The 16,965-nt window shown below is 51.4% G+C and overlaps 1 protein-coding gene across 12 annotated transcripts in view; it reads left to right on the plus strand.

Annotated features, from left to right (window-relative positions):
• LOC144128648 (uncharacterized) overlaps positions 1-16,965 on the plus strand; it is a 714,737-nt gene that overhangs the window by 680,982 nt on the left and 16,790 nt on the right. For 6 of the 12 annotated variants that reach the window (XM_077662205.1, XM_077662206.1, XM_077662208.1 and 3 more), the window contains 2 exons: positions 10,304-10,408; positions 12,273-12,410. In XM_077662205.1, coding sequence (XP_077518331.1) covers positions 10,304-10,408; positions 12,273-12,410 — 243 coding nt within the window. The remainder of the gene's footprint in view (positions 1-10,303; positions 10,409-12,272; positions 12,411-16,965) is intronic. The other 6 variants (XM_077662210.1, XM_077662211.1, XM_077662215.1 and 3 more) reach the window with 1 other exon arrangement.

A 16,965-nucleotide genomic window follows, 5' to 3' on the forward strand; every position in this document is an offset into this window, starting at 1 on the left:
GTATGTACTCCGGCTGCGGATGCATTGTTTGGGCCTCGGTATACTGGCTGGATTTGTCATCTCAGCTGCCGACAATGCGGAGCGTATCCGCATGCAAGTAATTGGCTTATCGAACCGGAGACAAGCCTCGCGCTAGAGATAGAAAACCTTTAAAAGGTGCTTGCTTGCCTTTATCTGTGGTATACAAATGCTATCGATAGAGACTATGCCCTCTGGTGATTTTGTAATATCGCCGAAAAGATGACCGATATAACATGAACCTCGAAAAGATGAGCGATATGGCAGGAGCTGGCTAATTAGTTCAAGAGGCAGAATACAACCGCGCACTTGTGGAGAGAGATAAGGATCTCGCTCTATCTTCAGTTGTGCTGAGTAAATCTGTATGGTCCGTTTCTGCTTTATTTGCTTGTCGTTACTATCCATTTTTCTTTATTATTCTACTACATGTACGCATGTTGTTCATGAAAATTGTGCTGGGTGCGCACTCAAATGTCTGTCAATCGAATTTTCAGTCAAGTCTTGCATTCAGGCGAACAAAGCCAGGAATCATGTCTCCTGTCTACCAAAGTACGGTGCAAAGGCACGAAAGGATGTGTAAGCTCGACTTTTTGGTTTCTTATCACAATTAGGCTGCGCCGTTGATTTTGTCTTTGCAGAGTTGCAATTTTGCGTCATCTTAAGTAGAAAGGGATGTACTTTTGTATGTTTTTATTTTATGATAGATGAAGGCAACAACCTTCCTTCAGCGAACCTAAATTTTGATTCGAGTAGTTACTAAAAGATTTTAAGGGGACGTATTAAACAGTGCTGGATTGTTGATTTCATTGTTTGAGCTGCTCAAACCGCCATTGTTAATGCTGAAAATATGGGAGAAGAACATTACACGTATATTTTGGCAATGCTTCTGGGAAACTGCGATACAGGTGTCACCGGAAGTGTTTATCGCCACAGGTGAAATTAGCGCTGATACACATTCGACGAAGAGGCGGAATATATCTAAATGTCGGTCAAATAAGATAACATTCAAGAGCAGGCTAGATGATTTTGTGGGCTCACAGCAAACAAGCCAGGCTTTCAAAGCCAGTGTACAAAGATAAGGACTTCTCTCGGAGCGATTTGCCCACTACAAAACGACGAACAAAAACGACGCGCAAACAACTTTTGAAATCCCGCGAAATCTTTTTCCTTCCCTCCGGGTATATCTCAACTCCAGATAAACAAGATCCTTGCATAAGGAAGCGCATTATTTTCTTATCTAGACATCCATATACATTCCTTCTAAGTGGCCGCAACGCGGCTGCCTCGCAAGTAACCGGAATGGGTGGAAAAGCCGTTTCAAGCAAAACAGCGCACCAAACCACTCAACGTTGCCGCTGCCTTTGCTTCGAAAGTCCCGCTGGCGGGGCCCATTCTCAGCGAGCACACAGTTTAAGCCGAACAAGCGCCATTAATGAAAGGCAATGAGGATGGGGCCGTCGCGGCAAAACGGTACGCGCCGAGAGAGAGACCCCGCGGGTGAACCGTTGAAGGAGAAGCAATGAGAAAACGAAGCAGTTGAAGTAGCTGCGAGGGGCACCGGCGCACATACGCGCACGCACACGTTTTCGCATCGCCAGTTCTGTCACGTGCGGCATTAGGCGACCCGCGTGACCCTCTGGCGGTCCAGTCGTGACGAGACACCCCGCGCTGGGAGCCGTGCTGGTCCGCTCCTCGCGGCGTCTGTCGGTGCGATCGCATGCATCCCCCACGGCGCCGTACCAAATTGGGCGCCTTACCGTGCGCTCTTCTCTGTACGCAAATCCGCTCCGGGAGTGGTCACGCCGCGTCGTTCCGCGTGGAGACAACAAAAAGAAGGAAGGAGCGGGTGTTGGCAGGGGGCTGTATGGCGGCGGCGCGACCCGGAGTTCTTTGGCACGCGTAACAAAGGCCGCCGCGACTGCTCGGGGGTCGCCCTCCTATAATCGCCAATGAGCGTAAGACAGCGCACGTTGTCGGAACGCCTTTTGGAGTTCGCGCGCGCGGGACAAATGAAGCTAACCTGTCGCCCTCTTGGCGCTCCCAAGCGGGACTGGTCACCCCGCAGAGGGAGATACCCCGAAAATAGGAAGAGTATGAAGCGTTTGCGATGTTGCTTCTATTCCAATCTCTCGCGTTTTATTTACGTGCCCCCACTTGGTCGATCCTTTTAAAAGACGTCTCTCTTTCTTTCTGTCTTCTTGTCGCTTTTCTTCTTCTTTGGCGAGTTGTGCTGTCAGGAGGAGTGTCGGTGGGCAGTTAGGAGGCAGGAAGTTATGATCGCGTACTGGAGGCTTCGTGCCCGCCGGACATTCGGATTAGGCATGCTATTTCTCAACCAGATGGAACAGCGAATCGATCACTGTGAACTGACGCGAAGGTCGCTGGGCGCTTTTGGCTGTGAGAAAAAAAAAAAAACTAAAGAACAGTTCTGAAGCGCTGAAACGCAGTTAGAGTACACTTCCGCATGCCTGAGACCATTGTAGTTATTATAACTTTTGAGCGAAGGTAATATGTTTGACGAGCTTAATTTAGGCGAGCTTAATTGAAATGTGTTCTGCAGGCTGCGTGATAGACAAGCTCGGCAATCTGCAATGGCTCGTAATTAAAATACTGAGAAATGAGATTTGAAAAAGACTTCAGTAATATAGGAAGTTACTAAAAAAAGGCTGTTCCGATAAAGGCGCGTAAAACTAGCCTCGCGCTTCTTCTTTCTTCTGCTGATTAATTATTGCCGGCTTATCGTGCAATACACTTTGAATAGAACCCGTTTACGAAGTAGTTCGAGATAATGCAAATAATCTGTGCTTTTTGCAATTACAGCTCAGGAATCGAAGTTTCCGAGGACCAGAATATGGCTGGTATCGGAACAAGGGCCCTTATTTGTTAACGGTTTATATCCGCTGGGCACTTGAATTATGATAAGCGATGCTTATCGTTCTTCTTAAAGTCACACCAGCGCTGACACTCATCTAGTTCCACTGTACTGGATTTTGCGCATGCACCTCATGCGTTTACCTTGTCGGCCGCTATTCCTTCATTTTATAGGGACAGTGAGGAAAAAAAAAAACATCCAGTTTTTATTCTCTTGCTCTTTTATTCTTTCTTTTTCTATTTTTCTTCGTATGCTCTTGCCAAAAGACGCGTTTATTGCCGAGAAAACGATTAAAAATTTTCCCCGCTACTCGATTCAAACTCGCGACGTCACGATAAAAAGGATTCCGTGACCACTGTGGGAAGTGAATGCTGGTGTAGGCTAGCCTCAGAGATGCTCGAAGGACAACTGCCTCGCGCCAGTTTGCTTGCGAAAACGAAAACAGCCGGCGACGGCGACACCTGTCTTCCATTTGTTGACCTTTTCTATACTTTATAAAAGCTCCGTATTCAGTGAAAGTAGTTTGTGTGTGTGTGTGTGTGTGTGTGTGTGTGTGTGTGTGTGTGTGTGTGTGTGTGTGTGTGTGTGTGTGTGTGTGTGTGTGTGTGTGTGTGTGTGTGTGTGTGTGTGTGTGTGTGTGTGTGTGTGTGTGTGTGTGTGTGTGTGTGTGTGTGTGTGTGTGCGCGCGTGCGTGCGTGCGTGCGTGCGTGCGTCATTAGAACGCAATAATCTTTCGGTGCAGGCCAACTTCATGTTGTCCTAACCGTAATATAAGCGCGAAATGCTCAAAATTGACATGTGAGGAACGCTTCCTCCAAACTTCCTGGGCGCCCACACAGCGCATGTTGGGTCGTTCGCTTTATGAGATGTATACAGTGAATGGGGTTTCCTTCCCTCAAGTACGCTGGCACTGTCCTTTCTCGAAGCGTATACGAATCGCGTTTCCGCTCCGGATAACCAAAGACACTCGTTTTGCTGTTCGAACTAAGGAACTCCAGGCGCCTTTGTTGTCGGCCGGAAGGCGCCCAGCCGCGGGGTGTCTGTTTGCTACAAGGCTCGAGCGTATGCGCCGTTACGGCTATCTGCGAGTTTCCGGCCTTCGCTATCGCTACGAGCCGAGGGATGGTTCTTGCGAGTGTGTTCCGAGATCCCGAGCGGGAACTCCACTGGCACAGTTGCCGACAGCTCAAGTTTAGGCGGCGACTGAACTCTGCGTGTGCGGCTATTTGCGCCGGATTGTGACGCTTTGTACTTCATTAATGCTTGCACTAAACCCTATAACAGTTAAGAGCACTCTTGAACGCATAGTATAAGTATATAGAGCTTGATAATACAATGTGCCTCAGCAGCCGATGTGTACTCTCTCCAAGTCTTGTTGTGAATTTCCCACTTGTGGCCTTGGATCGCGCATGAAGCAATGCACACAAAAGTTCTGAGCACCCGCGTTTGCCAAAAGAATGCAGTGCTTCACTTGTGCCGGGCGCTTTGCCAGGGAGTCGTTTCCTTCAAGAAGGGCGCAAATTGAAGCGGACAAGGAGTGGAGTCGACTAAACGCATTTAACTGACACAATTTCAGCTGGTCACATCAATGAAGGCAGTGCGTGAGGTACACTGCGACCTCGAAACGAATCGAGGTTTAATATAATTAAAACGTGTTTTTTTAGTTGTGGTAACGCGAAAGAAAGCAGAAGACAACCCACGATTAAATAAACTGCGTCTAAAAATGTCAACTGCAACGCAATTCTGCTGAGCCAGATCTGCTCCTTCTTTACATTTCAGAAAGGTACAGTGGTTGTCTTGATGGCCTGCATAGAAGTTGTCGCTCGCTGTAAGGTCGTGGCGGCTAAACGTCTTCGAGTGTTCCCGAGGAGCTCGTAACTCTTATCCTCGTCCACTGTATGCCATGGGACCCTAAACCGAACATTTTTCAAAAGGTCCCGGTCGCTTCCTCGGGTGCCTGTCTGGCAAAGTCGCATCGACAATAGAGTACCACCCAGTGAGCCGCATCCAAACTACGCAGGTCGTTGCTGAGTTGCCCAAGGCGACAACATGCGTGGCATTTGCTTCATTTGTCGGGAATCTTCAGCGGCACGCCGCAGATTTTTTTCTGCCACTGCGGGAACATGTGACTGTGCTTACCAGGAGCCCCTGGGTCGATTCCGGCTCTTCCGTTTTCTCCTTGTCGGCGTCGGGATGAGAGGCAACTTGAGGGGCAATGCCCCCGTCTCCCGGGTTGACTTGGGAAGGGGTGGGACTACTTCCTTGCGTGACATGATGGCTCGTGTTTTCTTTTGTCGATAGGGGAACGCTTCATCGACTACATACTGCGCCTTTCCGGCGGTCCGCGCGCCCTCTACCCGCATCGACTTGAACTCGTTGCCTCTGCCTTGTTTCCTTCTCCGAATACGTACGCAAGGCCGAAAGGTCGTGACTTGTTCCGCAGTGTGGTGAAGCCTTGAATTGGGTTCTTACTTGACTCGAAGGCCCCTCCCTTCCCATTTACAGCGGGTGTTGCCCTTTTCGCGCGGTTCCGTGCAGAAGCGTTTCACGACTCGAGGATCACAGAAACGCTTTGCAATGCCTTCCTCGCTGGGCCACGCCGCCGCCTCTGCTCGCTTCTTTGTTCCTCCCTATGCGGAAGCTGCGCGGACGTCGACGGATCTCGAAGCTTTGGTCTCAGCCTTTACGTTCATCACATGGCGGGTATGGCAGCATCTCGTAATCTCTTCTCTTCCCTCGGGTGTGCCGCTGGTCACGCGAGCTGTTCGACAGAATGCCTGTAAATGCGTCATACAACCACGATCATGACATGCTGTAGACAATGTAGAAGCTTGGGCAAGTTAGTGTGACATTGTTTTACAGCAGCGCAGGGGACAAAAGACGAGACAAGTGCACAGACACAGCGCCTTGTCTGTGCACTTGTCTCGTTCTTAGTCCCCTGCGCTGATGAAAAACAATGCTGTAGACGTTCTGACTTTTGCGTGTAATGCCTTATAGGCGCGCCCTTACGCATGAAATGCTGACGGTGTGAAAGGAACAATTGTACGGCCGGTCGGTTTGCAATCCAGCCAGAGTCAAGCTGGTCGCTGCTTGGTAACCCAATTTGTGACGGATTGATCTGCTTGATTTTCTGCGCTGCCTTATTCAGCTGTTATCGCGGAACTTACTCTTGCAGGCCCAGCAACGCGTGAGTCTTTTGTTTGGTGTGCGTGTTGATTGATTGATTTTCCTTTATTTTTATGGGGAACACACTCGGTTACTGTGTGGGAGAAGAGAAAGCGGTGGCACTTTGCACTTATACTCCGTTTCAAATATCATGCGCAACGCTGCCAAAGCTAGCGCCCTTGTTTGCGCTGCCTGCATCCGCGACCAAAAATAGTGCGTTATTTGTCGTGAGCGAAACATAGTAAATGCTTTGCCTGTAGGCTTACCACATGACACATTTGTCATGATCACGGTTAAATGCACTCTTACTGCTGACAACACGCTGTCGCTTCCTAGTGCCATAGACCGCTCGGGCACAGAACAAGCGCGGAGTAACACGCCTCCCTTTATTTTCCCGTCCTGACTACTCCCGTACCTTTTTTTCAGCGTTGCACCTGATTTATGAAACGGAGTATAGTTTACACAGTCAGACCAGAGGGTGGTGTATTGATCAGGATTTCGTTTAGATTTTCGCACAAACTAATTCGGGCATTGTAGGCGTTAATACACTTAAGCCAGGTAATAAACTGCACTCGAATGGCGAGTGAGTGGTCGCATCGGAGCTGCAGCTATGGTACTACCGCTGCAACGCTTTTCGCTGGTTGGAGAGCAGGTTCAGACACACGAAATAAGGCCGGTGACATATTTAATCCGGAACTGCGTGGACGGCCCCGCTCACCCGGATGTCTTGAGGCGGCGTTCGGACGCGGCTGCGATTGAAGTGCCTCAATCCAGCGTTGATCCGGTGCTTGGATATGATGATCATGGCGCGGGGCAGGCGCAGAGGTTTGACCGAGGGCTAGGCGAGCCCTGCTCTCGGGAGAGCGTAGTCCCGTAGCCGACCCCGCTCGGCGGATGGTCGACCCCTCTTGGTGCTGTGTATAGCTCATCTGTTTTCCCCTCAATGATGTGACTGTGCTGGAGGGGTAAGGCTTGGAATTTGCAGCCTTTTAAACGTGCACGGCTTGTAGTCTCAGCTGCGTTTACATGAATGCGGCAGAAGTCGACTCCAGCCCACTTTCTGAGAAAAAGTGCAAAAACGTCGCGGAAGAATTTAGAGGATGAGTCACACCTTTTTAAAATCTGCCCTTCCCCTCATAGGTTGGACTGGAGCCGACTTCTGTCGCATTCATGTCTATGCAGCTTCTGTTTTTCCGCCCTTTTTGCAGCTTTTCTCGTCAGCTCGGGCCATTTGCACGCGGCCACGATCAATGGAGATAAGTCTGGCCGCAGCTCGCATTACAAAACAAAATGATAAAGCCGCGTGCCGGCGGTTTTGAGTGCCTACGAACAAACGGTGAAAATATTCACGGCAATATAAAACAAAGCGAAATGGGAAGCTTTACGCATGATGAGTTATCAATTGCATTAAAAAATTTTGTGCATAGTTTGTTTAATTTTGCTAATCATGATCAGGTACAGGGGTCAGACAGTCGACTTCTGTTGGGACATGACTAGAGTAAAGATATATTGGTCTCTGTTGACCTGCTTTGGTTCTTTATCTTCTTCGCACCTGGGGTGCCCCGTCAAAGATGGTCTTGTGACGAATTAGGGTGCAGGTGTTAAGGGAGTAAGACTTGAAATTTTGATGTACAAAAATTTACATTATACCAGTTAACGTGCAGGAGACAACTTAAAGCGGCAAAAAGGTGAAAAAAAAAAGGTGGAACTGGCTGACACTAGGGGAGGCCCCCACTCGGCATAGCCGAAGATGCATTACTTCTGATCGTAGCCCGGAATGATTTTCCAGGCTCCGGGGCCTGGTTTTAAGGACCTCAGAGCCTAGCCGACATTTTGCACCACCGAATCAAAACATACTAACACATGATTGGTTAACAAACTGCATGGCACGCCTTCCAGTTTCTATGACGTTCAAAACCCTCTCCCTAATATGCACAACCTGAAAAGAACATCAAAGTTGCTTTAAGAAAATTGCATTGCGGAAATGGGTCCTCAAAATGTTTGGCCCACTAGGTTTACGTGCCACGCCCCGTACTCCCATAGTATTACTCGAACTCTCTCCCTTAAAGAGTAAAAAGAGAAACACACGAAAATACATCAAAAACACCCTAACGTGTCGCCAGCTCCCTGGGAACCCGTGACCCTGGCGGTTCCCAGCGTTAGGGCAACAAACAAACCGCCGGTAACAGACTACTCGTCTTCGCGACAGGCGTCCCCCAAAATCTGCAAAGCGGCGCCAAGCCTGTCGTTGCTGCCTTTGCGGCGGCATTCCTTTTCTCGGCTAGGTTTCGTTAAGCCGGCCCGTTCTCCCAGAGCATACAACTTCCTTGCGCATCGGAGTCGCCGGGGCGCCGGCTAGCACCTGACCTTAAGTTACGCTCAATTACTCCCGGTCCAGTGCGAGCGTCCGGACCCGTCTCGCGCGGTGGTTTTAGCCCTTCAAAAAAGAAAAACCTCTGCCGACCTTCCAACCTGGACGGTCTTCGCTAAGACGAAGGGGGCGGCTTTGACAGGGGTCACTGTTCGTCGCCGCCCGACAGAGATCTCAGGGAGTTCTTGGAAAACGTTCCCTCTAGCGCTGTCGTTGTCTTGGCCGGCCTACGCCCGCCAGCCTCGCCCTGCACGCTTCTTGCTGACGCACCGACAGGGATGAGCGAGGAGAAACCACCATGGTGTAGGAACAGCGCTAAGAACAAGACAGAAGTCAAACATGGAAGCACAGGGACAGCGCCCGTCCCTGTGCTTCCATGTTTGACTTCTGTCCTGTTCTTAGCGCTGTTCCTACACCATGCAATACCAACTAGCCCGTCAACTCGCTCTCCTAAAGAGAAACCACCGCTTCGCGGCGCCGAGTCATCAACAAAAGGACTGATGGCTCCCACGAAGCCGCGGGCATCCACAGATCCCTTACAACTAGTTTAGGTTACTCATACACGAAATGCTTTACAACTGGCTACGAAGCCAAGTAGCTCAGCCACACTGTGATTTGCATTAATCGTAGAACTGGAGTGTTTCAATTGTCAGAAATCTGACCCAAGTGCTTTTAATCGGAGATTGGGGGGGGGGGGGGGGGGGACGAACACTTTCCTTGACCTTCCTGTTCCGGTGTCCCTGGCATTGGGTGCATGCCGACTCCTAAAGAAGAGTGGCTACCTTGTCTGGCTGGCACATTGTAATTTCAAAAAAGAAATGGCGCCAAGAAGAACTGATGTGTGCGTGCCTGTTGTGTTCTTTTTCCAAAGAGTTGTATGGTCGGGTACAAAGAACGCAGGGGCTTTTCCCTGTCAGAGGACCCCCTTCCAGCCAATGGTGCCGGCCGATTATCATGACCCTGCTTGCGTGACAATCCAGGGAGCCGCGCCACAATGGAGAGAGGGCTCTATCCCCGACCATAGAGGAAAGGGATTATCTCATTTTATCTACCACTCCCTGCTTCGTCACCTCCCTAGAAAGAGAGATAAATGTCCGGGCCGTGTACCCCTTTCCACTCCAAACAAGAATCCCAACTCACACGCCATTGACTGGAAGAGGGTCCTTTGACGGGGAAAAGCCATTGCGTTGTTAAGTCGTGTTTGACTGTAGTAAGCGCGGTTTCTTATTTCTTTTCGCTGTACTTAGTGACTGGTGCCCTTCGCTATAGCTTTTACTTTGATGCGTTGCCTGAATTCTCGCCGTTCTGTGGCTTAGCTTGTTGCCTCGTCCTCCAAACTCTATTCAGTATCTTCCCCCAAAGTGCTCCACAGTGCCGTCCAAAAGTCTTGCGTTGAAACCGGCCGTTTAAAAGAGTATTCTTCCCTCCTTATTCTGTAGTCAAGTACAGAGTATCAGAGCTCATTCGAGCACCACCGCGGGGCTTATTCTGGCACTGTTTCTTCACTCTTCATTACGAGAAGAAGCTGCAATGAGGGAGGGAGGGGAGAGGAGCGCACGTGGCCACGTCTGCCCACTTCCGCCAGTGTCGGCCGCCAGGGTCCTGACCGCGTATCTCAGCGAGGAGGGAAAGCAAGCCGCAAAGCACCACAACGGGCTGACACTCCTATATAACTCGCATGCCCCCCACACACACTAAAATGCAATGCGAAGCGAGCACCAGCAGCGGCTGGCAAGCGATAACCGCCGCCTTGATGTCTCTTCTGTTTTGTTATTTCTCCGTCCCTATCGCTGGTGTACACTATACATGCAGCAAGTGCGGCCCTCTCTCGTGTCTCACGTTTCGTGGCCGTCTCCGTTCTTCTTTGTGGCCTGCAGACGCAGCTGGAGCAGGAGGGCCTGGCCAACCAGCATCAGCAGGAGGAGCTGCGACGACAGCAAGAGCAACTGCTCGAGCAGCAGCAGAAGTTGCACGATTTGCAAGTGAGTGTCTCTCTCCACCCCCGCAAACACCCCCTTACGTCGTCTTCTCTCCCTATAGCGTTCTGTAGGGTCATTTGCATTCCCCCGCCGGCGTTGTGTTTGCGCGGGTGCAACACAACAGGGCCGCCGCCAAGTGGCGCGTGTCGAAGTTGGCCAAATGGAATCGACGCGCCGCGGTTACTCCTCTGTCTCGTCGCGGTCGAAACCCGAGGTTCGGCCGCTCGGTGCGGTGGGGGGGGGGGGGGGGGGGGATTAGAGAGGAAAGGGGGGGTCGGTCTGTTGGCGAAGCCCTTGTCGGCGGGGTTTTTCGCGCGGCTAGCCGGGTCTCTTATTTGTCCGCGTGCGTTCTCCCGCGTGACAAATGGTTCCTCGCCTTCCCTAATGGCAGAATTATGCCCCGCCAGCGGAGGCGCTAATTTCGAGGCCGCCATCCTTCATCTTCGGCCCAGTTGTTCCTCTCCCCGTTCTTTGCGGCGGTGGCAGCAGTTGTGCCGACGCGGTATAGTACTCCCCGGTGTTCGCGCGCTGCCTTCCGCTGCCAGCGCCTATCGATTCGATACGCCGCCGCTGGCCGCATGCCTGCTTCCCGGACTGCTCTTCCGTCGCACGAACGCACGCGCGGTCGCTGCTGCGTGCGTCTGAGGTTACACACTGCGCGTACACGCGTGCCACGTGGTAGACTCTCGCGGACCCTCTCAGAACCTGAGAAGGCTGCTTGCTCAGGTGCTGCTTGTTTGAGTCTAGCGAGCTATGCACTGACGAAGCCGTAGCCTTTTCAGTATCCGTTAACTCGAGCTCGTTAACTCCGCCGACGAGGATTTCCCTATCGGCGGACATTTCCCGACTAACAATTAAGACGTAGTGGTGGCTGTATTCTCGGTGTCCCTTGCGTGTAGGAGTGTCTGTAAAGTGGAATGCCACAGTGCTAATTGAATTTCGGGAGACAGCTCGAATACAGTGTCGGCGTCGCTGTTATTAGGTTAGTTTGGATGAAACGAAGTATTGGTGTGCCTTATACCGAGGCGTCATTTTCTTGTCTTCAACTATAGGAGCAAATAGGGTGATTGGTATCCTTTATTTTTGGTGATTGCGGAGTTGGATCTAAGATTGCACTTGCTAGAAATAATTTTGAATGTAAGAGCGTCGGTTTTAAACTAATGTTCCTCTCGGAGAGAAATGGCGAATGCAACAGGAACACGAGAGCATGATTGTGTCTTTTTTTATTGTTAGCTTTTTCTTAGGACAATACGTGTACACTGCGAAAAGGAAATATTTCTTGGAAAGTTGCACTGCCGTTATTATGAGGTGTTATCTTACCGTCGGAACAGTCTTAAAGAACGGCAGGTGATCTTTTGAATCTTTAGTAAACATCAATAACTGGACTTTCGGACCCTTAGTGCCTTTTTTTTTCTTCGTAAACTTAGAAAAACAAAAGGGCCGAAAACTGTCCACAGCGAAACCGAATACAGTCGAATTTTATTATAACGAAACGGTTTATAACGAAATAGTGGATATAACGAAGGAATGACGTTTCTCCTTGGAAGCTCTGTCAACACGGGCTATAACGAAGCTACGGCTATAACGAAGTTATCGCCGGGCCCCTTCAAGTTTGTTATAACAAGGTTCATCTGTATATAACTGGCAACTTTCTCGTTGAGTAATGCAGAGAATGGTATCATACCGCTCGTGTAACAAACAACGGTGCAACTTTTTCGCGTCTTGAACAACTGAGTGCGGTGTGGCCCAATATCGCGAGATATTAGTGGCGCACATTTCCCCATCCGTGCCGTCCCGTGAAACCCCTCCGAAACGTTCCTCCGTTGCAAGGGCCTCTCATCACGTGTGGCGCGCGTGCTCCATTCAGGCGCGGCTCAGCGGTCAGTACATGGCCGCGGCTTCAGTGTCCAAAGGATTTCTGCTGATGCCCATGCTGGAGGCCGCACTGCCCCGGGTGCCAGCGAGGCCCGTCTCGTCGCCCACGGCCGCGCACACTCCGCCCACGGTAATGAAGGGAACGCGCGGTTTTCCAAGCACGGCACGCTCTTCTTCTCAAAGCACGCGCTGTTGTGGTTGGCTGTGGCATGCGCTGGAAACTTTCTTTGCTTGCTGTGTGGCATGGCACCGTTGTCTGCTAGCACTGCGTGAGCAGCGTTGATATCTCTTTGTCTTGGCGATATTCCACGAGGAGAAAGGTGTTCACAAGGCGATCGTGCGTAGGTAAAGTGAATCGACCGGAGCAAGTTGAAGGCCGTTTATTTATTGTTACAAAGATACAAAAAAGGAAGGAAGATGTCGCCAGCCGCGGAAATTGCCATCTAATATCTTAATCACCCGAGCTGCGGTCGGCGGAAATAAAGGAACAAGGAGAAGTACTGAGGGGAGCAATAGCGAGAAAGGACGGAGTCCCGTTTCCGCGTCAGCTGTGCGTGTAATAACGATGCGGTAGAAGGAATGTGACCAGAGCATGTTTTCGATGGTGCAGTACAGTTGCGAGGTTATGTAGCTGTAACGATGACAGTAAAATGGGTCCGGTCATGCGACTATGCATTGTGTTGGTTGGTTGGTTGGTTTTAGAGAAAGGAAATGGCGTAGTATATGTCTCACATATCGGCGGACACCTGAACCGCGCCGTAAGGGAAGGGATAAAGGAGGGAGTCAAGGAGGAAAGAGGTGCCGCAGTGGAGGGCTCCAGAATAATTTCGACAACCTGGGGATCTTTAACGCCCCGCCGCGGAGACTCAGTGGTTATGGCGCTTGGCTACTGATCAGGAGTTCCCGGGTTCGAACCCGACCGCGGCGGCTGCGTTTTTATGGAGGAAAAACGCTAAGGCGCCCGTGTGCTGTGCGATGTCAGTGCACGTTAAAGATCCCCAGGTGGCCGAAATTATTCCGGAGCCCTCCAGTGCGGCACCTCTTTCTTCCTTTCTTCTTTCACTCCCTCCTTTATCCCTTCCCTTACGGCGCGGTTCAGGTGTCCAACGATATATGAGACAGATTCTGCGCCATTTCCTCCCCCCCCCCCCCCCCCAAATAAAAAACAATTATCTTTAACGTGCACTGACATCGCACAGCACACGGGCGCCTTAGCGTTTCGCCTCCATCGAAACGCAGCCGCCGCGGTCGGGTTCGAACCCCGGAACTCCGGATCAGTAGCCGAGCGCCCTAACCACTGAGCCACCGCGGCGGGTACTTCGCATTGTGACGTCGTGGTTTCAGACCATGAGATGTCGAGGGGGTAGATGAGCGAGCTTTTTTTTTTTTTTGCACGCGTCTTTGCAAGCAAGACGAGCGGCTCACGGGATGGGGGCGAACGGCTTTGAATTCCGAAGGAAGCTTACTGCATTGTGCGTCCGAGGAAGAGCCTTGCAGGGAATGCAGGCGTGCGACCGATGACTGGGATCTCGGGTGGCTCCCGTGCCAAGGCCGCTTCTGAGGTGCCATTCATCGCCGAGTCGGCCACGCATGCTAGGGCACCTACGTCACTGCTTTTTTTGTTTTTGTTTTCCGCGAAGGTTTGCGGCTCGGATCGGTGACTCGCCGCAGGAATGTGTGTTAGGGAGGCGGGGCCAGGGGTCCAAAGCTGTTGGTGGGGAGACATGCGCGAAAGCTGACCAAGTTGTGCTTCAGGACAGGCTTGGTGCTGTCTAACAACGATTAGGCTTACAGAGTTTCTCAGGTGCGAGTCCAGCCTGAATTTTTAATCCTGCTCAATCATTTTCAGCGGCGCCGTGCTGGCCGGTCTGTGAATACTGAGCAAATAAATTGCACATAGTGCGAGGATGACCGCGTCCTCCATCAGCGTCCTCCCAGTAGTGAACTACATCTCTGCCGAGGACCGACCTGTGGAACACCACGAACTAACTGCTAATATCGCCGCTTTTTGATGTCTGCGCCATATTGGATGCTGATAAAATTTAGCGAGGAGTATATTAATCACAGCTGTCCTCTTTTTTTATTTTCCTTTGTCGGTCGTGGTTTCGGATCAATTGCACGGCACGATCAGTATGCGCATGCCGCTTGTTTTTCATCTCAGCGCAGTTGGCAATGCCTAACTCGATTGTTAGATAAATGTGTCTTTCTCGCAAGAGGTTTTTTTGCCACTTACTGTGGCGGAATTGATGGCCTCTCCACTTTTTCCTCCTTTGTATCTCCGAATGATAAAGATAGGATTTCAAGTACCCCAGTGCTGTTGCGGACTACTGAGTAGAGATCGGTTGCTTGATGTCTCTTCCCCTACTAGCATCTTGCCTGCTCTCTCCAAACATTCCTTCATTGGCTCGAGACATAATGGCCGGAACCGCTGGCGCTTGTTTAATACTCCGTGACTGTCCACAGCGGGGTGAACCTATGTCATGGGTTCTTTTCTCCGAGCCATGCCGGGCGACGGCAACAAAGTCCTCCGACGCCGAGTCGTAAACCGCGCGTGTATATACGTATATAGCGCATGGTGTCGCGTCGGTGAGCGTTAAGCCCATGCTTCGACCTCTTCCAGGAATAGCCAGCCAGGTCCAAGTAGCCAATCTAGAAGTTACAGTACGCAGACCTCGACCACAAACTGCGGGCCGTATTCTCGAAAGGGGGCACGAACTCCCGAAGGCACATAAAACGAGCCAGAGCGGGCGGAATTTGGCCGGCCAGTATAACAGCATGCTCCGCTCATTCCTTTCCATCTTATGGTACGGAATATAAGCCCTCCCGGTGTCTTCTTAGTCTGCGAATACGGCTTTGCGAGCCTTGATGTGAATCACCGACGACGCCTATCCTCTACCCCCCCCCCCCTCCCATTTTTTTACTTTTTTTTTTTAAATGAAGCTTTATGCTCTTGAAACGGCGAGACGTGCATAGCCAGGTAGATCGTCGGCGTCGTCTTGCTCCGCGACGGATTCCCGGCCGCGCGGAGATCTCAATCGGACGTCGTAACCTCGCGGTTATGGCGCGTCTCAGGCTTTGTTACTGCGGTGTGTCGCTCCTGGGAGCCAACCTTGCGCGCATGCGCCGTAGAGGAGCATCGTGGGCGGTGTCGGCAGGGCCGACCTTATGAGCTTGAGCGCGGCCGGACATTGTCTCGCGTTGCCTGTGCTGACGCAAGCGGCTGAAAAGAATGATCGCGTACCTGCTCCTCCGATAGGCCGTTCGGTTGTCAAAAGGTGGCGCCGTAAACGTAACGGCGATCTAGAGAAAATAAAATAAAAGGAAAGCAAAGCCTAAGGAAACGACATTAGTAAAAAAAAAAAGAGAGAGAAAAACACGCGGTCAGAAAACGAGATAGCGCCGATGGTTGACCCGCGGTGAATCCGTGGTTCCTGCGCCCTCCCTCCCCCGTACGACCAATAAATCATGGGAGCACGGAGTTACACACTGCTCACCGCAGGTTACCGGACCGAGATTTATTGCGCGTGCGTGTGCGAGCCTGCAGGTGGCGTGCGTGTTGCGAATAGGGATCGCGGAGGGGCGTTTGGCCAGACCACTGTTGCGGTTGTTTTCTTTATTCTCAGCTCCGTTCCGTCATTACCGCAGAACGCAAATAAGCGAGCTTGAAAGGAGTTCGGGCGCCTTTCGTGCTTCCCGTGGCGCTACATTTGCCAAGACACGAAATTCCTGGCGTCCATGCGCTACGCTGTTGAGGGGACGTGCTGCCGGGGAAGTCGCCAATCGTGTTCTCGGCCTCCTTGGTGGACATTTCGGTTAGTGAACTCGCAAATCGCAGCACCGGGTCAGGTGCTGCCGGCACGTGGATCCTGTCTTGCGCTATTGACTTGGAGATAACTAGCTGTCGTATTACACTGGTGTTCATATACCTATATGGCTTACACATGGCGTGCCATTTCTAAGCACGGTCGACCAGGTTTACGAAACCTTCGGAGTCTCCGTGGAGCCTGCCACACCTCTCGGAGTCAGTGATTAACTTAAGTTGTTCATGCGCTTTTCCTAATTTCATGCTCAGCTCTACCCCGCGATACGACGACCGCGTTGGTTTGTGCAGTTCTCGAGCGATGCTCGTCTCGCTCACCATTGCCCACCGACGAAGTATCTGTTTCCACTGCTGAGATGCGTGGTGCTGATCATAAAACATCTAAAAGCGCAGCGGCAGCCGCAGATGGGTCACGTTAACGCATCACGTCCGTGGAACGCCAGCGCGAGCCCCATCATCGTGCATCACCGCTGCGGTGTCAGCTTTCACCGGGCTTTTTGTTTGGCTCGCCGTCTCCGACGCGGCAGCGCTTGAATAGCCTTCAGTCACTCGGGTGCTCTCGGCTGCTGCCTCTTCTGTCTCTCGGAGTCTCTTTTTGTTTTCTTTCCCCCTCTGGGCAACTTTCTTTTCCCCTCTTCCTGTCGTCTACTTACTATTTCTGCGACCCGAGTTGGTTCCTTCGTATTTCTTTCCGCCCCTGCCCGACGTTTACGATGCGCGGCGATGAAAGCTTTTTTCTTGCGCGGGCCGCCGCTCTCAGACTATCGGCTTTCTTTTCGCGTTTCAAGCGTGACCAGGCGCCAGCCCCACTGAATGGAGGAGGCCCGTGGAAAATCTGCGCCCGTGGGCCCGTTACTTTGCTCGC

The sequence above is a fragment of the Amblyomma americanum genome, chromosome 4 (genome assembly GCF_052857255.1).
Source record: "Amblyomma americanum isolate KBUSLIRL-KWMA chromosome 4, ASM5285725v1, whole genome shotgun sequence".
Taxonomy (NCBI): Eukaryota; Metazoa; Arthropoda; class Arachnida; order Ixodida; family Ixodidae; genus Amblyomma; species Amblyomma americanum.